Source organism: Alexandromys fortis, unplaced genomic scaffold, assembly GCF_014885135.2.
Source record: "Alexandromys fortis isolate MF-2015 unplaced genomic scaffold, M_Fortis_MF-2015_v1.1 scaffold_319, whole genome shotgun sequence".
Classification (NCBI taxonomy): Eukaryota; Metazoa; Chordata; class Mammalia; order Rodentia; family Cricetidae; genus Alexandromys; species Alexandromys fortis.
Genome location: NW_026068193.1, coordinates 382089 through 398010, shown reverse-complemented (window position 1 = coordinate 398010; position 15922 = coordinate 382089). Strand labels below are relative to the sequence as shown.

Sequence of the window (15922 nt, the reverse complement as noted above, 5' to 3'; positions counted from 1 at the left end):
AAGATTTATTTATTTATTATATATATAATATTCTGCCTGCATGTATCCCTGTGGACCAGAAGAGGGCACCAGATCTCATTACAGATGGTTGCTGGGAATTGAACTTAGGACTTAGTGCTCTTATCCCCTGAGCCATCTCTCCAGCCCTGATTGATTTTATTGAGCTATACATTTTTCTCCACTCCCCTCCCTTCAACCCTCTCCTGTGGTCCCCATGCTCCCAATTTACTCAAGAGATCTTGTCTTTTTCTACTTCCCTTGTAGATTAGATCCATGTATGTCTCTCTTGGGTCCTCATGGTTGTCTAGGTTCTCTGGGATTGTAATTTGTAGGCTGGTTTCCTTTGCTTTATGTTTAAAAACCACGTATGAGTGAGTACATATGATGATTGTCCTTCTGGGTCTGAGTTACCTCACTCAATATGATGTTTTCTAGCTCCATACATTTGGAAATTTTAAGATGTCATTATTTTTTTCTGCTGTGTAGTACTCCATTGTGTAAATGTACCACATTTTCCTTAGAAAAATATAAAATAATCTTTTTTTTTTTTTTTTGTGCTGGGTATAGAACCCAGGTTCTTCTACATGGTAGCTAATTATTGTATCATCCAGCTGCATCCACAACCTAAGTTAAGCTTTTGAAGGTCAGTTTAGCTACATAGTGAATTTTACAGTGATGCACATTCTGACATAGTAATTCACTCCAGGAACCTCTCTTATAGGAAGACATATATGCATATAGGAATGAGATGTATAAGACAGCTTTGTTGTTTTGTTGTTATTGTTGCTAGAAACATCTTCTTGGTCCATCAGGGCAGAATTTGTTTGATTTATTAGTTCTCTGAAATACCATAAATTGGTTGAAAAGATAAGGTATATTTAATAGGTAGTCACACACAAATATAACTTTGATAGGTGAGTATGCTGGTATGTGTCTGTTATCCGAGGATTCCTTTAATCTTAGTACTCAGAAAACTGAGGCAGAATGGTCTAGAATTCAAGCCTAGACTAAGCTACATAAGTCAGCCTGGGTTTCATATCAAGACCCTGTCTTATGGTCTTATGAGATGACTCAGCAGATAAAAATGTTTGCCACAGGCCTGTAGAGATGGCTCAGAGGTTTAGAGCACTGGCTGCTCTTCCAGAGGTTCTGAGTTTAATTCCCAGCAGCCTGCAGTGCAGGCATACATGCAGGCAGAACACTGTATACAAAAAAAAAAAAAAAACAACTTAAAAAAAGTGTGCTTGCTATGCAACCCTAGCAACCTGAATTTTATCCTTGGGACCATGTCAAAAAGCCATACAGATGCAGTAACGTGGATCTCTAGCCCAATACTCCTTTGTGAGATGGGAGGTGCAGGCAGGAGAATCAACCCATAAACTTGAGGTCAAGTGAAACCATGTATGCAGTGCCCATTGTGTGATGCTTGGTACCCAGCAAACACTCCTGCCAGCTGTCACCTTCATCACCATTGTCACGTCCTACTAGTATGCAGCAGTGTATGTTTGTGCACATGGATGCTCGTGTGTAGATGCCAGGGTCAGGGGTCTTCCTCAGTTGCTCCCTACGTTTTTATTTCTTTCTTTTGCATATTATCTTACCTGAGGTGGGTGTGGGTCTGGGTGTCTGTGTGTGGGAGCAAATAACCTGTGGGCTTCGGTTCTCTCCTACCATGTAGGTTCTGGGGATTAAACTCAGGTCATCAGGTTTGGTGGCCAAGGCCAATACTGACTGAGTCATTTCAGAAAGGGTTTCTTATTGACTCTGGAGCTTATGAGTTTGGTTTGCCTAGGCTAGCCAGCCAGTAAGCTCCAGAAACAGAAACCTGCCTGTCTTTGCACCATCCGTGCTAGGGATCTGAACTCAGTCCTCATGCTTACAAGGCAGGCACTTTGCTGACTGAGCCATCTCCCTAGCCCCAAATTTACTTTTTCTTGATGCTTTCTGGATTTTGTTGTTTATTGATTTATTAACACACTAAGCACACATCTTTTGCCAAGTATTTTACTAGATACTAGAAATCCAGACACATTCCAGACAGGCTCCCCCGACCTTATAGTCCAGGTACAAAGCCAAACTTGAAATCTATCTGTTCTCCATGACTATAAAAAGATTTACCTACATTTCTACTAGTGACTAACTCTTTCAAGTCTTGTTCCATCTGATTCTGTGCCTCTCTCTGTCGGTCCTCTGCCTGCAGGTGTCCTGGTAAAGGTGGTGGAGGTTTACTTCTGTGAGCGCTGTGAACAGAGCTTTGCAGAGCCTACTCTGCTGTCCCTGCACCAGTGCACTGAGACCCATATTCAGGCTGTGCAGGACCTCTCTAGCCCCCCGTGTTCTGTAGAGCTGCCCCCCAGCAACCTCACCCTCCATGGCCCTCTGCAGGACCCCAGCCTTCCAGATAGCCCCCTGCCATGTCCTGTATGTAGACAAGAGTTTGTCCAGCCCCAGGCCTTGAAGAGCCACTTCAAGATTCACCGGGTCACTCCCAACACATTCTCCTGCCCAGAGTCTGGCTGTGTGTTCTCTGCTGAAGATCGCAAGGGTCTGCAGCATCACCTGAGACAGACCCACAAAGCAGTTCCTGTACCCTGTTCATTCCGGGGCTGCTCCCTGGTTTTTGGGAGCCAGCAGGGAATGGAGCTGCATCGGCAAGCCCATTACCCTTTCCACTGCAGCCACTGCAGCTTCATGGGCTCCAACGTCAAACTCTTCCGGCAGCATCAGCGGAGCCATGGAGCCAGTACACGGGGAGAACTTTCTGCTGCTCAGGGCCTTCCATCCCAGGAGCTGCTGCCAGGTAGGGGTCCAGGAACCCACTAGTCTCATGCCTAGAATGTATCCATAGTTGGTCTCTTATAAGAGACCCCATTTGTTTCCAGTATGTCTGTTCCATGAGTAGACATTGTTTAAGAAGATGGAATTGCAGCTGGGCTGTGGGGCACAGGCCTTTTAGTCTCAGCACTTAGGAGGCAGGGGCAGGCATATCACTGTGAATTAGAGGCCAGTCTGGTCTACAGAGCAAGTTCCAAGATGGCCAGGGCCACACAGAGAAACCCTGTCTTGTATAAATAAATAAATAAATAAATAAATAAATAAATAGGAAGATGGAAATACTGAGTGATAAAGGAAAGGCTCTAGAAAACTTGAATCAATTAGAATACATGAAACAAAAGGAAGCCTTTGTCTATAACACTGAGTAAAATTTGATTTATGCAACATATAATCTGAAATTATTTTAACAATATCCTGTATTGACCCATTTCAGAGCATGCTAAGAGTGAAAGTGCCTGTTAGTGACTTGCTACTAGCAGAATGTTTCTAGATTACCTGTAGGATGAGTGAGATGGGAGCTAGACCAAATGGTATGTGCCTGTAATCCTAGCACTTGGTGGAAATTCAAGGTCATCTTTAGCTATATAGCAAGTTCCAGGCCAACCTCGACTATATGAAATCATGTGTCAAAAAAATATAAATAAATCGTGAGAGTGGGCAGAAAGGAATAGGATTGTGTAAAAAAGAAATCTTGCTGGGTGATGGTATCTCACACCTTTAATCCCAGTACTTAGGAGGCAGAGGCAAGCAAATCTCTGTGAGGTCAAAGCCAGCCTGGTCTACGTAGTGAGTTCCAGGATAGTCAGAGCTACACAGAGAAATTCTGTCTTGAAAAAACAAAAGAAAGAAATCTCAGGAAAGATGATACTTCATCAGTTTCTCCTTTTAGTCTCACAAATAACAAAACCAGCATGAGGTGAGTGCAGAAGCAGGGAACAGAGAACATAGTCCAGGAGAGGACAGGCTGAGAACTTGACTTGCTGAGCCTCTTTCTTGTTCTTATGTCTAAAGAGAAGGTTTCAGGGGCAAGGTATGAGCCTGAAGTACAAATTAGGCCCCTCAGTAAACAGTGAACAGTCAGGGTATTGTCTCTGCCTTGAACATCCAGCCTTTGGCTTTGGAGACCTGGACAAAGGAAGTACATTCTACTCTTGTCTACCTCTTAGGCCCTGTCCCAGTGACTTCAAACTTCTGAGCTTCAGTGGATCTGAGTCTGTATTATTGTAGGTTTTTAAGATAGGTTTTTACTCTTGGCCTTCAGATCTCTGCCTTGAATAAGAATACATATATTTACTTAGCATCCAAGATTCTGCTAAGAGGAGAAAAGGATAATTCTGCTTGCCAGTAAGTATAATACCAGCATTCAGTACTGTCATTGGCCCTTGTGAACTTCAAGTTTTGTGTGTCCCCAGTTCCCAAGCTGTCTCCAGGAGAGGGAGAGCCTTCTGAGGAAGCGGGCATACCTTTGCCTGGGCAGGAGTCAGCCGAGGAGGATATAGAGGAAGAGGAGAGTGGCACCCAAAAGGACTCCCAGAAAGTCTCAGATAAAAGCCAAGGAACTCAGCAGTTGGACGGTAATAACATCACTGAGGTTGAAGCTCTTCATGGTAGACAGGAGTGGATAGTGGAGAGCCTGACATTTAGGCCTTAGGATTAGGTTTTCCAAGCTTTGGTTCAGATCCATGTAGTCTTTCTGTTAGACTTAGACTCAAAAGTCAAGATCTAGGACTAGGGAAATAATAAGAGAGTATGCTCTTAACATTTGTGAGTCCTTGGGTTTAATCTCAAGGACTTAAAAGCAACAGCAAAGTCTAATATGCAGCGATAAATAGATCAAGTAATCTAGTAACACAGGGCAGTGGTTACAATACAGTTTGTTCTTGTAGGCAGGGTTTCTTCAGCCAGTGTCTTAGCTAGGCCTTCTGATGTCAGTGAAACATCATGACTATAATAAAGCAAGTTGGAGAGGAAAGGATTTACTGGGCTTACACTTCCGTGTTACTGTTTACCGTTGGACGAAGTTAGGACAGGAACTCAAAACAGGGCACCTGGAGGCAGGAGCTGATGCAGAGGTCTTTGAGGGGTGTTCTTTGCTGGTTTGTTCCCATGACTTGCTCAGCCTGCTTTCTTATAGAACCCAACCTGGGGTTGGCTCCATCCATAATGGGCTGGACCATCCATCAATCACTAATTAAGAAAACGCCTTACAGGCTTACCCACAGCCCAGTCTTATGGAGGCATTTTCCAGTTGAGGTTCTTTCCTCTCTGATGACTTTAGTTTGTGTCAAGTTGACATAAAACTGTCCAGTACAGTTATAGACCTCTTTAACAGGAGAAAGGGATTCTTTTATAGTATAGATATCACAGGTTATTGATGACCAATCCTTTTTGTCTAGCTTCCTAAAACTTTTTTTCTGAATATTTGTTTCCAGTTTCAAACTCAATAGAAACACTTGAAATTCATCCCACAGCGTGTATACTTATGTCTGGTGAATAATTTTTTTTTTTTAAATCTGAGTGTATTTCTTACCAGCTCTCAATTATTCTGAGCTTAGTGAGCCAGTACTTGGAAGGTTCGGGTACTTTACCTTTCTTTCTGCTCACTCATTTTGAGGATCTTTGTTTCACAACAGCCCTGCTGATCTTTCTGCTTGTCTCTATAGAGCAGGGACGGCAAGGGCATGTGGCTTCCAGTACTGAGTCCCTCTTCAAGACACACATGTGTCCAGAATGCAAACGCTGCTTTAAGAAGCGGACCCATTTGGTAGAGCACCTGCATCTCCATTTTCCAGACCCAAGCCTCCAGTGTCCTAACTGCCAGAAGTTCTTTACCAGCAAAAGCAAACTCAAAACCCATCTGCTGCGGGAGCTGGGTGAGAAGGCCCACCGATGTCCTCTTTGCCACTACAGTGCCGTCGAGAGGAATGCACTTAACCGCCATATGGCCAGCATGCACGAAGATATTTCCAACTTCTACTCAGACACCTACGCCTGTCCTGTCTGCCGTGAGGAATTCCGCCTCAGCCAAGCGCTCAAAGAGCACCTCAAGAGCCACACAGCAGCAGCTGCAGCAGAGCCGTTACCCCTCCACTGCTTTCAGGAGGGCTGCACTTATGTAGCCCCCGACCGGAAGGCCTTTGTAAAGCACCTAAAGGAGACCCATGGAGTACGAGCTGTAGAATGCCGCCATCACTCATGTCCCATGCTCTTTGCCACAGCTGAAGCCATGGAAGCCCACCACAAGAGCCATTATGCTTTCCACTGTCCCCACTGTGACTTTGCCTGCTCCAATAAGCATTTGTTCCGCAAACATAAGAAGCAAGGCCACCCAGGCAGTGAAGAGCTACGGTGCACCTTCTGCCCTTTTGCCACCTTCAACCCAGTAGCTTACCAGGACCACGTTGGCAAGATGCATGCTCATGAAAAGATCCACCAGTGCTCTGAGTGCAGCTTTGCCACTGCCCACAAGAGGGTGCTTATCCGACATATGCTGCTGCATACCGGTGAGATGGCTTCTATCCTTATGATGATAGAATAATGGTGGTGAAGGTGATGGCTGGCATGAGCTTTTGCTGCAAGCAGCACACAAAGGGCTTTGCATACATTGTTTCCCTTGACCTCAGGTTTATGGGCACAACTCTAATATTCCAAGTTTGCAAGGATATTAGGCAAAAGTTGAATATCATTAAACAAATAAAGTAGTCAGGTCAGTGAATCCATGCACTCTGATTTAAGAACCTGTTTTCTAATACCAGACTATCATTCCTTACCCTTAAGTATTTGTCCAGTTCTCCCCACCCCTAGTCAAGTGCAGATGGGTGAATATCCAGCCTTTTATCAAGTGAAAACTTCCAGACCAGGTCAGATAACTTCCTTTATAATTCAAATTTTGAGAGTGTTGGAGCAGGAGAAGGGAGGGTAATCAGCCTTCCATATGCATGTGGCTTTCCTTAGAACTGAACATGGTCACATCTAGTGACCTGAAGATTGACTTGTTTTATCTTGGACTTGTAATTGGTTGCTAGCATTACTGAAGCCTTAGATGACAGCTAAGTCAGGCTTCCTGCTGCAGTATCATCTCTGAGCTCTGCAAACATCTATGCATTGATGAACCATAAAGCCAGTTCCACAAAAAAACTCTGGTTAGAAAAATAATTTTTAGATAGTTTGGTCAAAGCTATTGTTATTCATTTCTGCACATTTTTGTCACAGAGTGTAGTTTCTAAGGCCTTTTCCTAAAATCTGTATCTGTGTAGTGTTAACATAGTTTAAAATGTTCTTTTGGGGGCTGGAGAGATAGATCAGTGGTTAAGAGCACTGTCTATTTTTCTAAAGATCCTGAGTTCAATTCCCAGCAACCACATGGTGGCTCACAACCATCTGTAATGAGATCTGGTGCTCTCTTCTGGCATGTAGGCAGAATACTATATGCACAATAAATAAATAAAGTAAATGTTCTTTTGCATGTATTAGCCTATTTTATCCTTACAATCTTATAAACAAGGCAGGTAAAGATAAGAGACAAAAATTTAATTTAGATAGAGAGCTGTTGTGTGCCCTTTGCCATACAGAGGTGGTTGGAGTGGGAGGGGGTCTTGAAGGAACATGGCCACCAGCCTCTTAGTGCCAGATATTGAGCAAGTACTAGGACAACTTATCCTTGTTCTTACTGTGCACCACTGACAGCTGTGTTATGTTTTGTTTAATACTTACACCAACCTTGTGAGGTCTGTATTTTGCTGTTCCCTTTCTGGAAACAAGGAAACAGGCTGCCCAAGGCCATGTGGTCCACCTTTTAATAAAGTGGCTTTGTGATTTCTCTATGCCTTGATTTTCTCATCTCTAAAACAGAGATAATAACAGCACCTTATAGTGTTGTTGTGAAGACTCATTGATAGGAGGCAGTTTATGCAAAGATCAGGCACATAGTGAGCATTGTATAAATGCTGGCTGTTCTGGCCTTACTGTATTGGAATCTAGAGTTTCGGTCTATTTCTTCTCTTGTTCTAATCTCTACTTAGGAAATGAGAAGGGATTGAGTTACAGGTGCCAACTACCTTTTTCTAAAAATCAGAGGTAAGCTTGGCTCACACCTTTAATCCCAGCACTGGGAGACAGAGGTAGGTGGATCTCTTGAGTCAATGCCAGTCTGGTCTACAGAACGAATTCCAGGACAGCCAGGGTTACACAGAGAAACCCTGTCTCAAAAAAAAAAAAATTCAAGGTAGACTTTTAATTTGCTTTGCTTTTCCCTCCTCTTCACTGGTATAGGAGTTGGAAGAACTGTCTGTGACAGCTGTAATGTAGCCTTCTTTCTTGTGAAGCTTGCTATGTATCTGGTGGCACATACAGCTTTTGCTCCTGTGTGGCATCATAGCAAACTTGCTGCAAGAGATGTTATGGCCACTCACTCAAATCTGTATCTGACCTGTGTTCTTTCCCCTCCACATAATATAAGGAGAGAAACCTCACAAATGTGAGCTGTGTGACTTCACCTGCCGAGACGTGAGCTACCTATCCAAGCACATGCTGACCCACTCTAACACCAAGGATTACATGTGTACTGAATGTGGCTATGTCACCAAGTGGAAGCACTACCTAAGTGTGCACATGCGGAAACATGCAGGGGATCTCAGGTACGAGCACATGTGTCCATCTCTGGCCCCATTGCTTTCTCTATTCTAATACCAATCTTAGCTCTGTCACCTACAGCTGAGCCCTGTGTCTGTGGCCCATTCTGTATGGTGAGAGCATTCTGGGCCAGGAGAAGGAAAAGAGATCAAAATGTCACTTGAGGGACTAAGGAAATAGCTCAGTCAGTAAAGTGCTTGCCTGCAATCATGAAGGTCTGATGAGTTCAATCCTTAGAGCCCACGTTTAAAGTATTACTTGAGTTCTCAGAATTTGGTCTCAGGAAAATGGATCTACACTTAATGGCACCAAGTAGTCACTTTAAGATCCAGGAATAGCTGGGCAAATTCGCCAACCTATAGGCACATCTGCCCAGGGGCTTGCTTTGGTCTGTAGCTTTTATGCCTCCACTGGGGAACAGAACAAAGTACAGAAACCTGTTCCATGGGGCTTTCAGTTACTTAGAAGTCAAGTGGGTATTGCCACCCTGGCACACCTGCCCCACTCGGGGTAGGGGCTCACAACATGACACACACATGCAGTGTAGAATAGAGAGCCCCAGCCCTGAAGCTAAGCTGTCTCTGCCCATCACTTCCTTTGGGAACACCTTCAGGCAGACTCTTCAGTGCCTTGGACTCATCACAGGATGGCTGAAGGCAGGTTAAATCAGATGGTTCACACACAGCACAGAGCACAAACAGGCCTACAGTATTTAATCAGTGACTGTTAACTGTTGGGATTTATTGTGATTGACTCCTCTTTGTCTTTATCCCCAGATACCAGTGCAACCAGTGCTCTTACCGCTGCCATCGGGCTGATCAGCTGAGCAGCCACAAACTGCGGCACCAAGGCAAGTCCCTCATGTGTGAGGTGTGTGCCTTTGCGTGCAAGCGGAAGTATGAGCTCCAGAAGCACATGGCTTCCCAGCACCACCCTGGCACACCTGCCCCACTCTACCCCTGCCGCTACTGCAGCTATCAGAGCCGCCACAAGCAGGCCCTGCTGAGCCATGAGAACTGCAAACACACCCATCTCCGTGAGTTTCATTGTGCCCTCTGTGATTACCGTACCTTCAGCAACACCACACTCTTCTTCCACAAGCGTAAGGTCCATGGCTACATGCCAGGGGACCAGGTATGGCAGTTGTGCAATGCCAGCCAAGAGTCAGAGGGGGCCAGACAGTGCCTGACACCTCCATCAGACTTAGGGCCTTCAAGCCAGCTGTCAGCCCAGCCTGAGAGACAAGACCATGAACATGGGATTGTGGCAGACTCCAGTGTGGATCAGGCCCTGCCAGAGACAACTGATGAGGTCAGCACCAAAAAACAGGATGGTATTGAGGCTCCCCAAGGGGATAACCTGGTTGGCAGCCCCAGCCCAGGGGAGGCAGAGGAGGGTAGCTGTACACTGCACTTGGAGGCCCTGAGGGTAGAGCTAGAACCTGTGGCAGAGCCACCACCCCTTGAGGAGCTCACTGAAACAGCACCTGTGGAGTTCAGGCCTCTAGATCCCTCAGGACCACTTGGAATGGAAAGACCAGATGGGCTGGAAGAGCCGGAACTGTCCAGCTTTGAATGTGTTGGGACTCCTGGCTTGATTGCTGAAGAAGAGCCCATTCTGGAGAAGCTGGTCTCTGAGCCCCCCAGAAACCCTCTAATCTCTGAGGAGACCCCTAGTACTTTCAAGGCAACTCTGTCTGCTGAGACTGCACCGCTGCCTCAGTTTCCTGAGTCAGAGTCACTACTTAAGGCCCTGAGGAGACAGGACAAAGAACAAGCAGAAGCCCTGGTGCTGGAGGGCCGGGTCCAGATGGTGGTGATCCAGGGAGAAGGAAGAGCCTTCCGCTGCCCACACTGCCCTTTTATCACTCGCCGGGAGAAAGCCCTGACTTTGCACTCCAAATCGGGTTGCCAAAGCCGCCGAGAACCCCTGCTATGCCCTGAGTGTGGAGCTAGCTTTAAGCAACAACGTGGCCTCAGCACCCATATGATGAAAAAATGCCCTGTTCTTCTTAGAAAGAGCAAGGCTTTGCCCAGCCCTGTCTCTCCCACACTGCATCCTCAGCTTCCAGGTAGCCAAGCCTCACAGGATGCTGAAAGCGGGAAACCCCCACCTTTACCATCAAAAGTAGAGCTTCTGCTTCCAAAAGATGTTCCTTCTGAGCTCCCTGGGGAGACAGAAGTAGAGGAACCTCATCCCACACCCTCTGACTTCCCCGCCTGTCTTACAGGAAAGTCCTTACCCACAGGGACCTCTGAGAAGTTCCACTTTGAGCAAGGCAAGTTCCACTGCAGTTCGTGCACATTCCTTTGTTCTCGGCTCTCCTCTATCACCTCTCATGTGTCTGAAGGCTGCCGAGGGGAGCGCAGCCGGGGAAGAAAGCGTGGGCGCCCCCAGACCCTAAACAATGGGGACTCAGCTCTCTTGAACAGTGTGGGTACAGAGTCCAGCCCTGGGGATAGGGACACTGCTGTGGTTCAGAAACAGAAGGGTGCCCTCTTCTCCTGCCCCACGTGTCCTTTTAGCTGTCAGCAGGAACGGACCCTGAGGACTCACCAGACCCAGGGCTGCCCCCTTGAGTCTGGAGATCTGCGCTGTGGTCTCTGCCCATTTGTTGCTCCTGCTGCTGCTGCTCTGAGGCTCCATCAGAAGCGGAGGCACGCCACTGCAGCCCCAGCCTCTGGCCCCCGGCCCCTTCTGCAGTGTGGGGACTGTGGCTTTACTTGCAAGCAAAGCCGGTGCCTCCAGCAGCACCGGCGACTCAAACATGAGGGTGTGAAGCCACATCAGTGCCCTTTCTGTGATTTTTCTACTACTAGACGGTACCGGTTAGAGGCCCACCAGTCTCGACACACGGGTGTTGGCCGCATCCCTTGCAGCTCCTGCCCACAGACATTTGGCACCAACTCAAAACTGCGTTTGCACCGACTGCGAGTACATGACAAAACACCCACCCACTTCTGTCCACTCTGTGACTATAGTGGATATCTTCGTCATGACATCACCCGCCATGTCAACAGCTGCCACCAAGGCACCCCATCCTTTTCCTGCTCTCAGTGTGAGGCCCAGTTTAGCTCAGAAACAGCACTGAAGCAGCACGCTCTGCGCCGCCACCCAGAACCTGCACACCCATCCCCCGGCTGCCCTGTAGAGGCCACTGAGGGCCCCTTGCACTGTTCCCACTGTGGCCTGCTCTGCCCCAGTCCTGCCAGCCTACGAGGACACACCCGCAAACAGCACCCAAGGCTGGAGTGTGGGGCCTGCCAGGAGGCCTTCCCTAGCCGGCCAGCGCTGGATGAGCATCGGAGGCAGCACCATTTCAGTCACCGCTGCCAGCTCTGCAACTTCGCTGCCCGGGAGCGAGTAGGCCTGGTGAAGCACTACCTGGACCAGCATGAGGAGACTTCAGCGGCCGCCTCAGGTGGGGATGGGGATGCTGGCCAGCCCTCTCTCTGTTGCCCTTTCTGTGACTTTTCATGTCGCCATCAATTGGTACTGGATCACCATGTAAAGGGACATGGAGGCACCCGGCTCTACAAGTGTACTGACTGTGCCTACAGCACCAAAAATCGGCAGAAGATCACTTGGCACAGCCGTATTCACACTGGGGAGAAGCCTTACCGCTGTCACCTCTGCTCCTATGCCTGTGCTGACCCTTCTCGCCTCAAGGTAAGGTCAATGTAGGCTCTGGGTTCTGTAACTTTTTTTTTTTTTTTGGTGTTTGTGTATATGTGTATGTATGTGTATCACATGTAGGCCTGGTGCCTGTAGAGCCAGAATAGTTGGATCCTCTAGAACTAGAATTAAGGACAGTTGTGAGCTGCTATGTGGGTGCTGGAAACTAAACCCTGGTTCTCTGGAAGAACAACCAGTGCTCTTAATTGCTAAGTCAATTATCAAGTGTCCTGGATTCTGTAACCTTAACAATTACACATACTCACTTGTGACTCTGGATAGGTCCCTTAACTTCTCAAAACTTAAGAGATTCCTCGTCTGTAAAAGGGATAACACAGGGGCTGAAGAAATGGCTCAGTGGTTAAGAACACTGACTTCTTCCAGAGTTTTTGAGTTCAGTTCCCAGCAGCCACATGGTGGCTCACAACCATCTGTAATGAGATCTGACACCCTCTTCTTACCTGCAGGCATGAACACTGTATACATAATAGGTAAAAAGAGGGGGGAAATAATACAACTCTATGCACTTTCATAAAGATAAATTCCATAACTGTTTGCAATGTGATAAGAGTATTTAATACTTTGAGAATAATCTGGGTATTAACAGTTAACATTTATTGACCACTTATTTTTATGCCTAGTACTCCAATTTTAATCATTTGAAAATACAACATGGGTCACTGGCTAGGGAACTCAGTAATAAGAATACTTAATATGCACATATTAAGTATTAATAGTCCCCCACATCACATACATACACACAAAGAGATAGATACTTGTACCCGTGTTACAGATTATTAAACAGAATTAGGGGTTAGCTTACCCCACAGCATAGCTAGTAAGAAACAACTGAGCCCTGGGGGAAGCTTCCTGTCATGGGGAGGAAACATTCGCATTTGCTCTTCCTTCTAGTACCACATGCGGATCCATAAGGAGGAACGGAAGTACCTGTGCCCTGAGTGTGGGTACAAGTGCAAGTGGGTCAACCAACTCAAATATCACATGACCAAGCACACAGGTAAGTGTGTGTGTCGATTCACTGTCTTGCTTCAATGGTTTCCCTCTTCTCTGACAAACTTAACCTCCATGAGATGTTGGATGTCCTCACTCAGAGCCTACATCAGTTTTCACCCTGGGAATAGGGACCACACAGGAAGAAGACATACTTCTGGCTCGCCAGTCCAATGAAATGTGTTAGACACCAAAGAAAGGGTAAACCTGAAGGCCTGGGCAAGTGTATTTGCAAAAGCTTTCCCGGTGATTATGATACAAGTTCACACGCACGGAGACTCTCCAACTCAGTTTGACTGCTGAGAGATACTTGGTTTCTGTGTGAATGTGGTAGAATGATTATAAGTGAGGAGAAAGGTGAGAGCTCCCTCCCCCACATACACACTTTTTTTTAAATGTGCATTGTCTACATGTCTGTCTGTGAGGATGCCAGATACCCTGGAACTGGAGTTACGGATGCTTGTGAGCTGCCATGTGGGTGCTGGGAATGAAACCCTGAACCTCTGGAAGAGCAGTCAGTTCTCTTGACTACTGGGCCATCTTTCCAGCCCTAAGTTCTGTATTTTTAATTTGTCTTTCCTCTCTAGTGCATGGAATTCACAAATCATGGGTTCTCTGTAGAAGATTAATGATGGGGTACCTTTGATTGTGGCATATGCTTCCCCCATATATGGAGTATCTTTATCTTTTTTGTTTTTTTGAACATTTTTTCTTTGTTTTTTTGTTTTTGTTTTGTTTTGTTTTTTGAGACAGGCGTTCTGTGTATGACCCTGGCTGTCCTCAAACTTACATAATCAGCCTGCCTCTGCCTCACAAGTGCTAGGATTAAAATCATGTGGCACCTCCACCGGTTAGTTTCTCTTATATTTTTGTAGTTTGATAAGAAAGTGTAATTAATGAGCCGGGCAGTGGTGGCGCACGCCTTTAATCCCAGCACTCGGCAGGCAGAGGCAGGCGGATCTCTGTGAGTTCAAGGGCAGCCTGGTCTAGTTCCAGGACTGGCACCAAAGCTATAGAGAAACCTTGTCTTGAAAAAAACAAAAAGAACTAAAAAAAATAAAAAGAAAAAGAGAAAAAGAAAAAAAAGTGTATCTAGGGGACTGGAGAGATGGGTCAAGCATTATTAAGAGCACTGGCTGGTATTCCAGAGGACCCGAGTTCAATACCCAGCACCCACATGGCCTCTCACAACTGTCTGTCACTCCAGCTCCAGGGCATCTGACACCTCACACTAATGCAAATAAAAGAAAGTTAAAAATTAAAAAAAAAAAAAAAAAAGTTTTAGGGCTGGAAAGATGGCTCAGTGGTTAAGAGCATTGCTTGCTCTTCCAAAGGTCCTGAGTTCAATTCCCAGCAACCACATGGTGGCTCACAACCATCTGTAATGAGGTCTGGTGCCCTCTTCTAGCCTGCAGGCATACATGCGGACAAAATATTGTACACATAATAAATAAATATTTCTTAAAAAAGATGTAAGAATTAGTTCATAAGAAGCCAACCAGCTTATAATTAATGTAGGTCTCTGTGTGTTTCTTTGGGACTAAACGGCTGTGGAACCCGATGGGACAGAACCTTTGTCAAGCTCTGTCAACAAAACTGCACGCTCCTGACTTTTAAAATGTGGTTTCTGAGGATGGAACTCTGGTTTTTATGTTTGCAATTTTGCTCACAGGAACCACCCACCCCCCACACACGCACACACACCTCATTAAGTATATTTTCATTACTTTCTTATTTTTAAAATTCTGTGTGTGCATGCGTGTGTGTATGTGTGTGTGCACGCACATGTGGACTTGCATGCAGAAGTACACATGCTTGTGTGCAGACACAGAGGCCCTGGAAAGCACGCAGTTCAGCTCTACCGCTCTGCACTTCACTGGAATGGAGGGGCATCTGTAGACTTCCAGCACACNCGCAAGCACAGTGAGGCCAAACCCTATGTTTGCAATGTTTGCCACCGTGCTTTCCGCTGGGCTGCTGGCCTGCGACATCATGCCCTTACCCATACCGACCGCCACCCATTCTTCTGCCGCCTCTGCAGCTACAAAGCCAAGCAAAAGTTCCAGGTGGTCAAGCACGTGCGCAGGCACCACCCTGACCAGGCCGACCCCAGCCAGGGTGTAGGCAAGGACCCCACTACTCCCACAGTGCACCTACATGATGTGAAGCTGGAAGATCCTAGCCCTCCTGCTCCTCCTGCTCCCCCGACTGGACCTGAAGGCTGTACCCCTACCCCACCTCTGGCTTAGGAAGAACATATAGTCCAAGATATGCAAACTGGGACTGTAGCTAACCTGAGTTTAGGGCCTGAGGGAGGGCTGGCTTTGGGATGTTAGTGTGGCTGGAACACTCCCCCCCGCTTGGGACTCTGGCCTTTAAAATTAACAGCTATAAAAAAGATAGGCTTGGACTAAAATGTTGATTTCTTGAGTAGCACTATGGTTTTAGCCTGTGCCTGGATCTCCAGTCTACCATTGTTGCACCAGAGCCCCTGGCTATAAGGGCTCTGTGTTATTCACTCCATCATCTCTTCCTTCTTACGGTTTCAAGTCTGATTTTCTTCCAGCATTTCTGAACATTTGTACCTAATTGCATGTGTTCCTGTGTCTGCTGCTCTGTAAGCATGTGAAACAGACGATTATCAGTTACAGACGTGTCTGGGTCCCTGTTCTGTCATTCCTAGCCTGTCATCAGGGTTTGCCCTGTCTTCTCCCAGGCCTCTCCTGTGCCCTTCCTATGCAGCACATGGAGGAGAGCCCTTGGAAACCTT

The 15922-nt window shown here is 46.5% G+C and overlaps 1 protein-coding gene across 1 annotated transcript in view; it reads left to right on the top strand.

Moving 5' to 3' along the window:
- The window catches only part of Znf142 (zinc finger protein 142), a 26336-nt gene extending 10534 nt beyond the window's left edge, over positions 1 to 15802 (top strand). Inside the window, exons 4-10 of the mRNA XM_050129640.1 lie at positions 2201 to 2800; positions 4248 to 4409; positions 5499 to 6338; positions 8294 to 8471; positions 9243 to 12135; positions 13054 to 13316; positions 14978 to 15802. Of these exons, the coding sequence (XP_049985597.1) occupies positions 2201 to 2800; positions 4248 to 4409; positions 5499 to 6338; positions 8294 to 8471; positions 9243 to 12135; positions 13054 to 13316; positions 14978 to 15401 (5360 nt within the window). The 3' untranslated portion in view covers positions 15402 to 15802. The remainder of the gene's footprint in view (positions 1 to 2200; positions 2801 to 4247; positions 4410 to 5498; positions 6339 to 8293; positions 8472 to 9242; positions 12136 to 13053; positions 13317 to 14977) is intronic.
- The last annotated feature ends 120 nt before the right edge of the window (positions 15803 to 15922 follow it).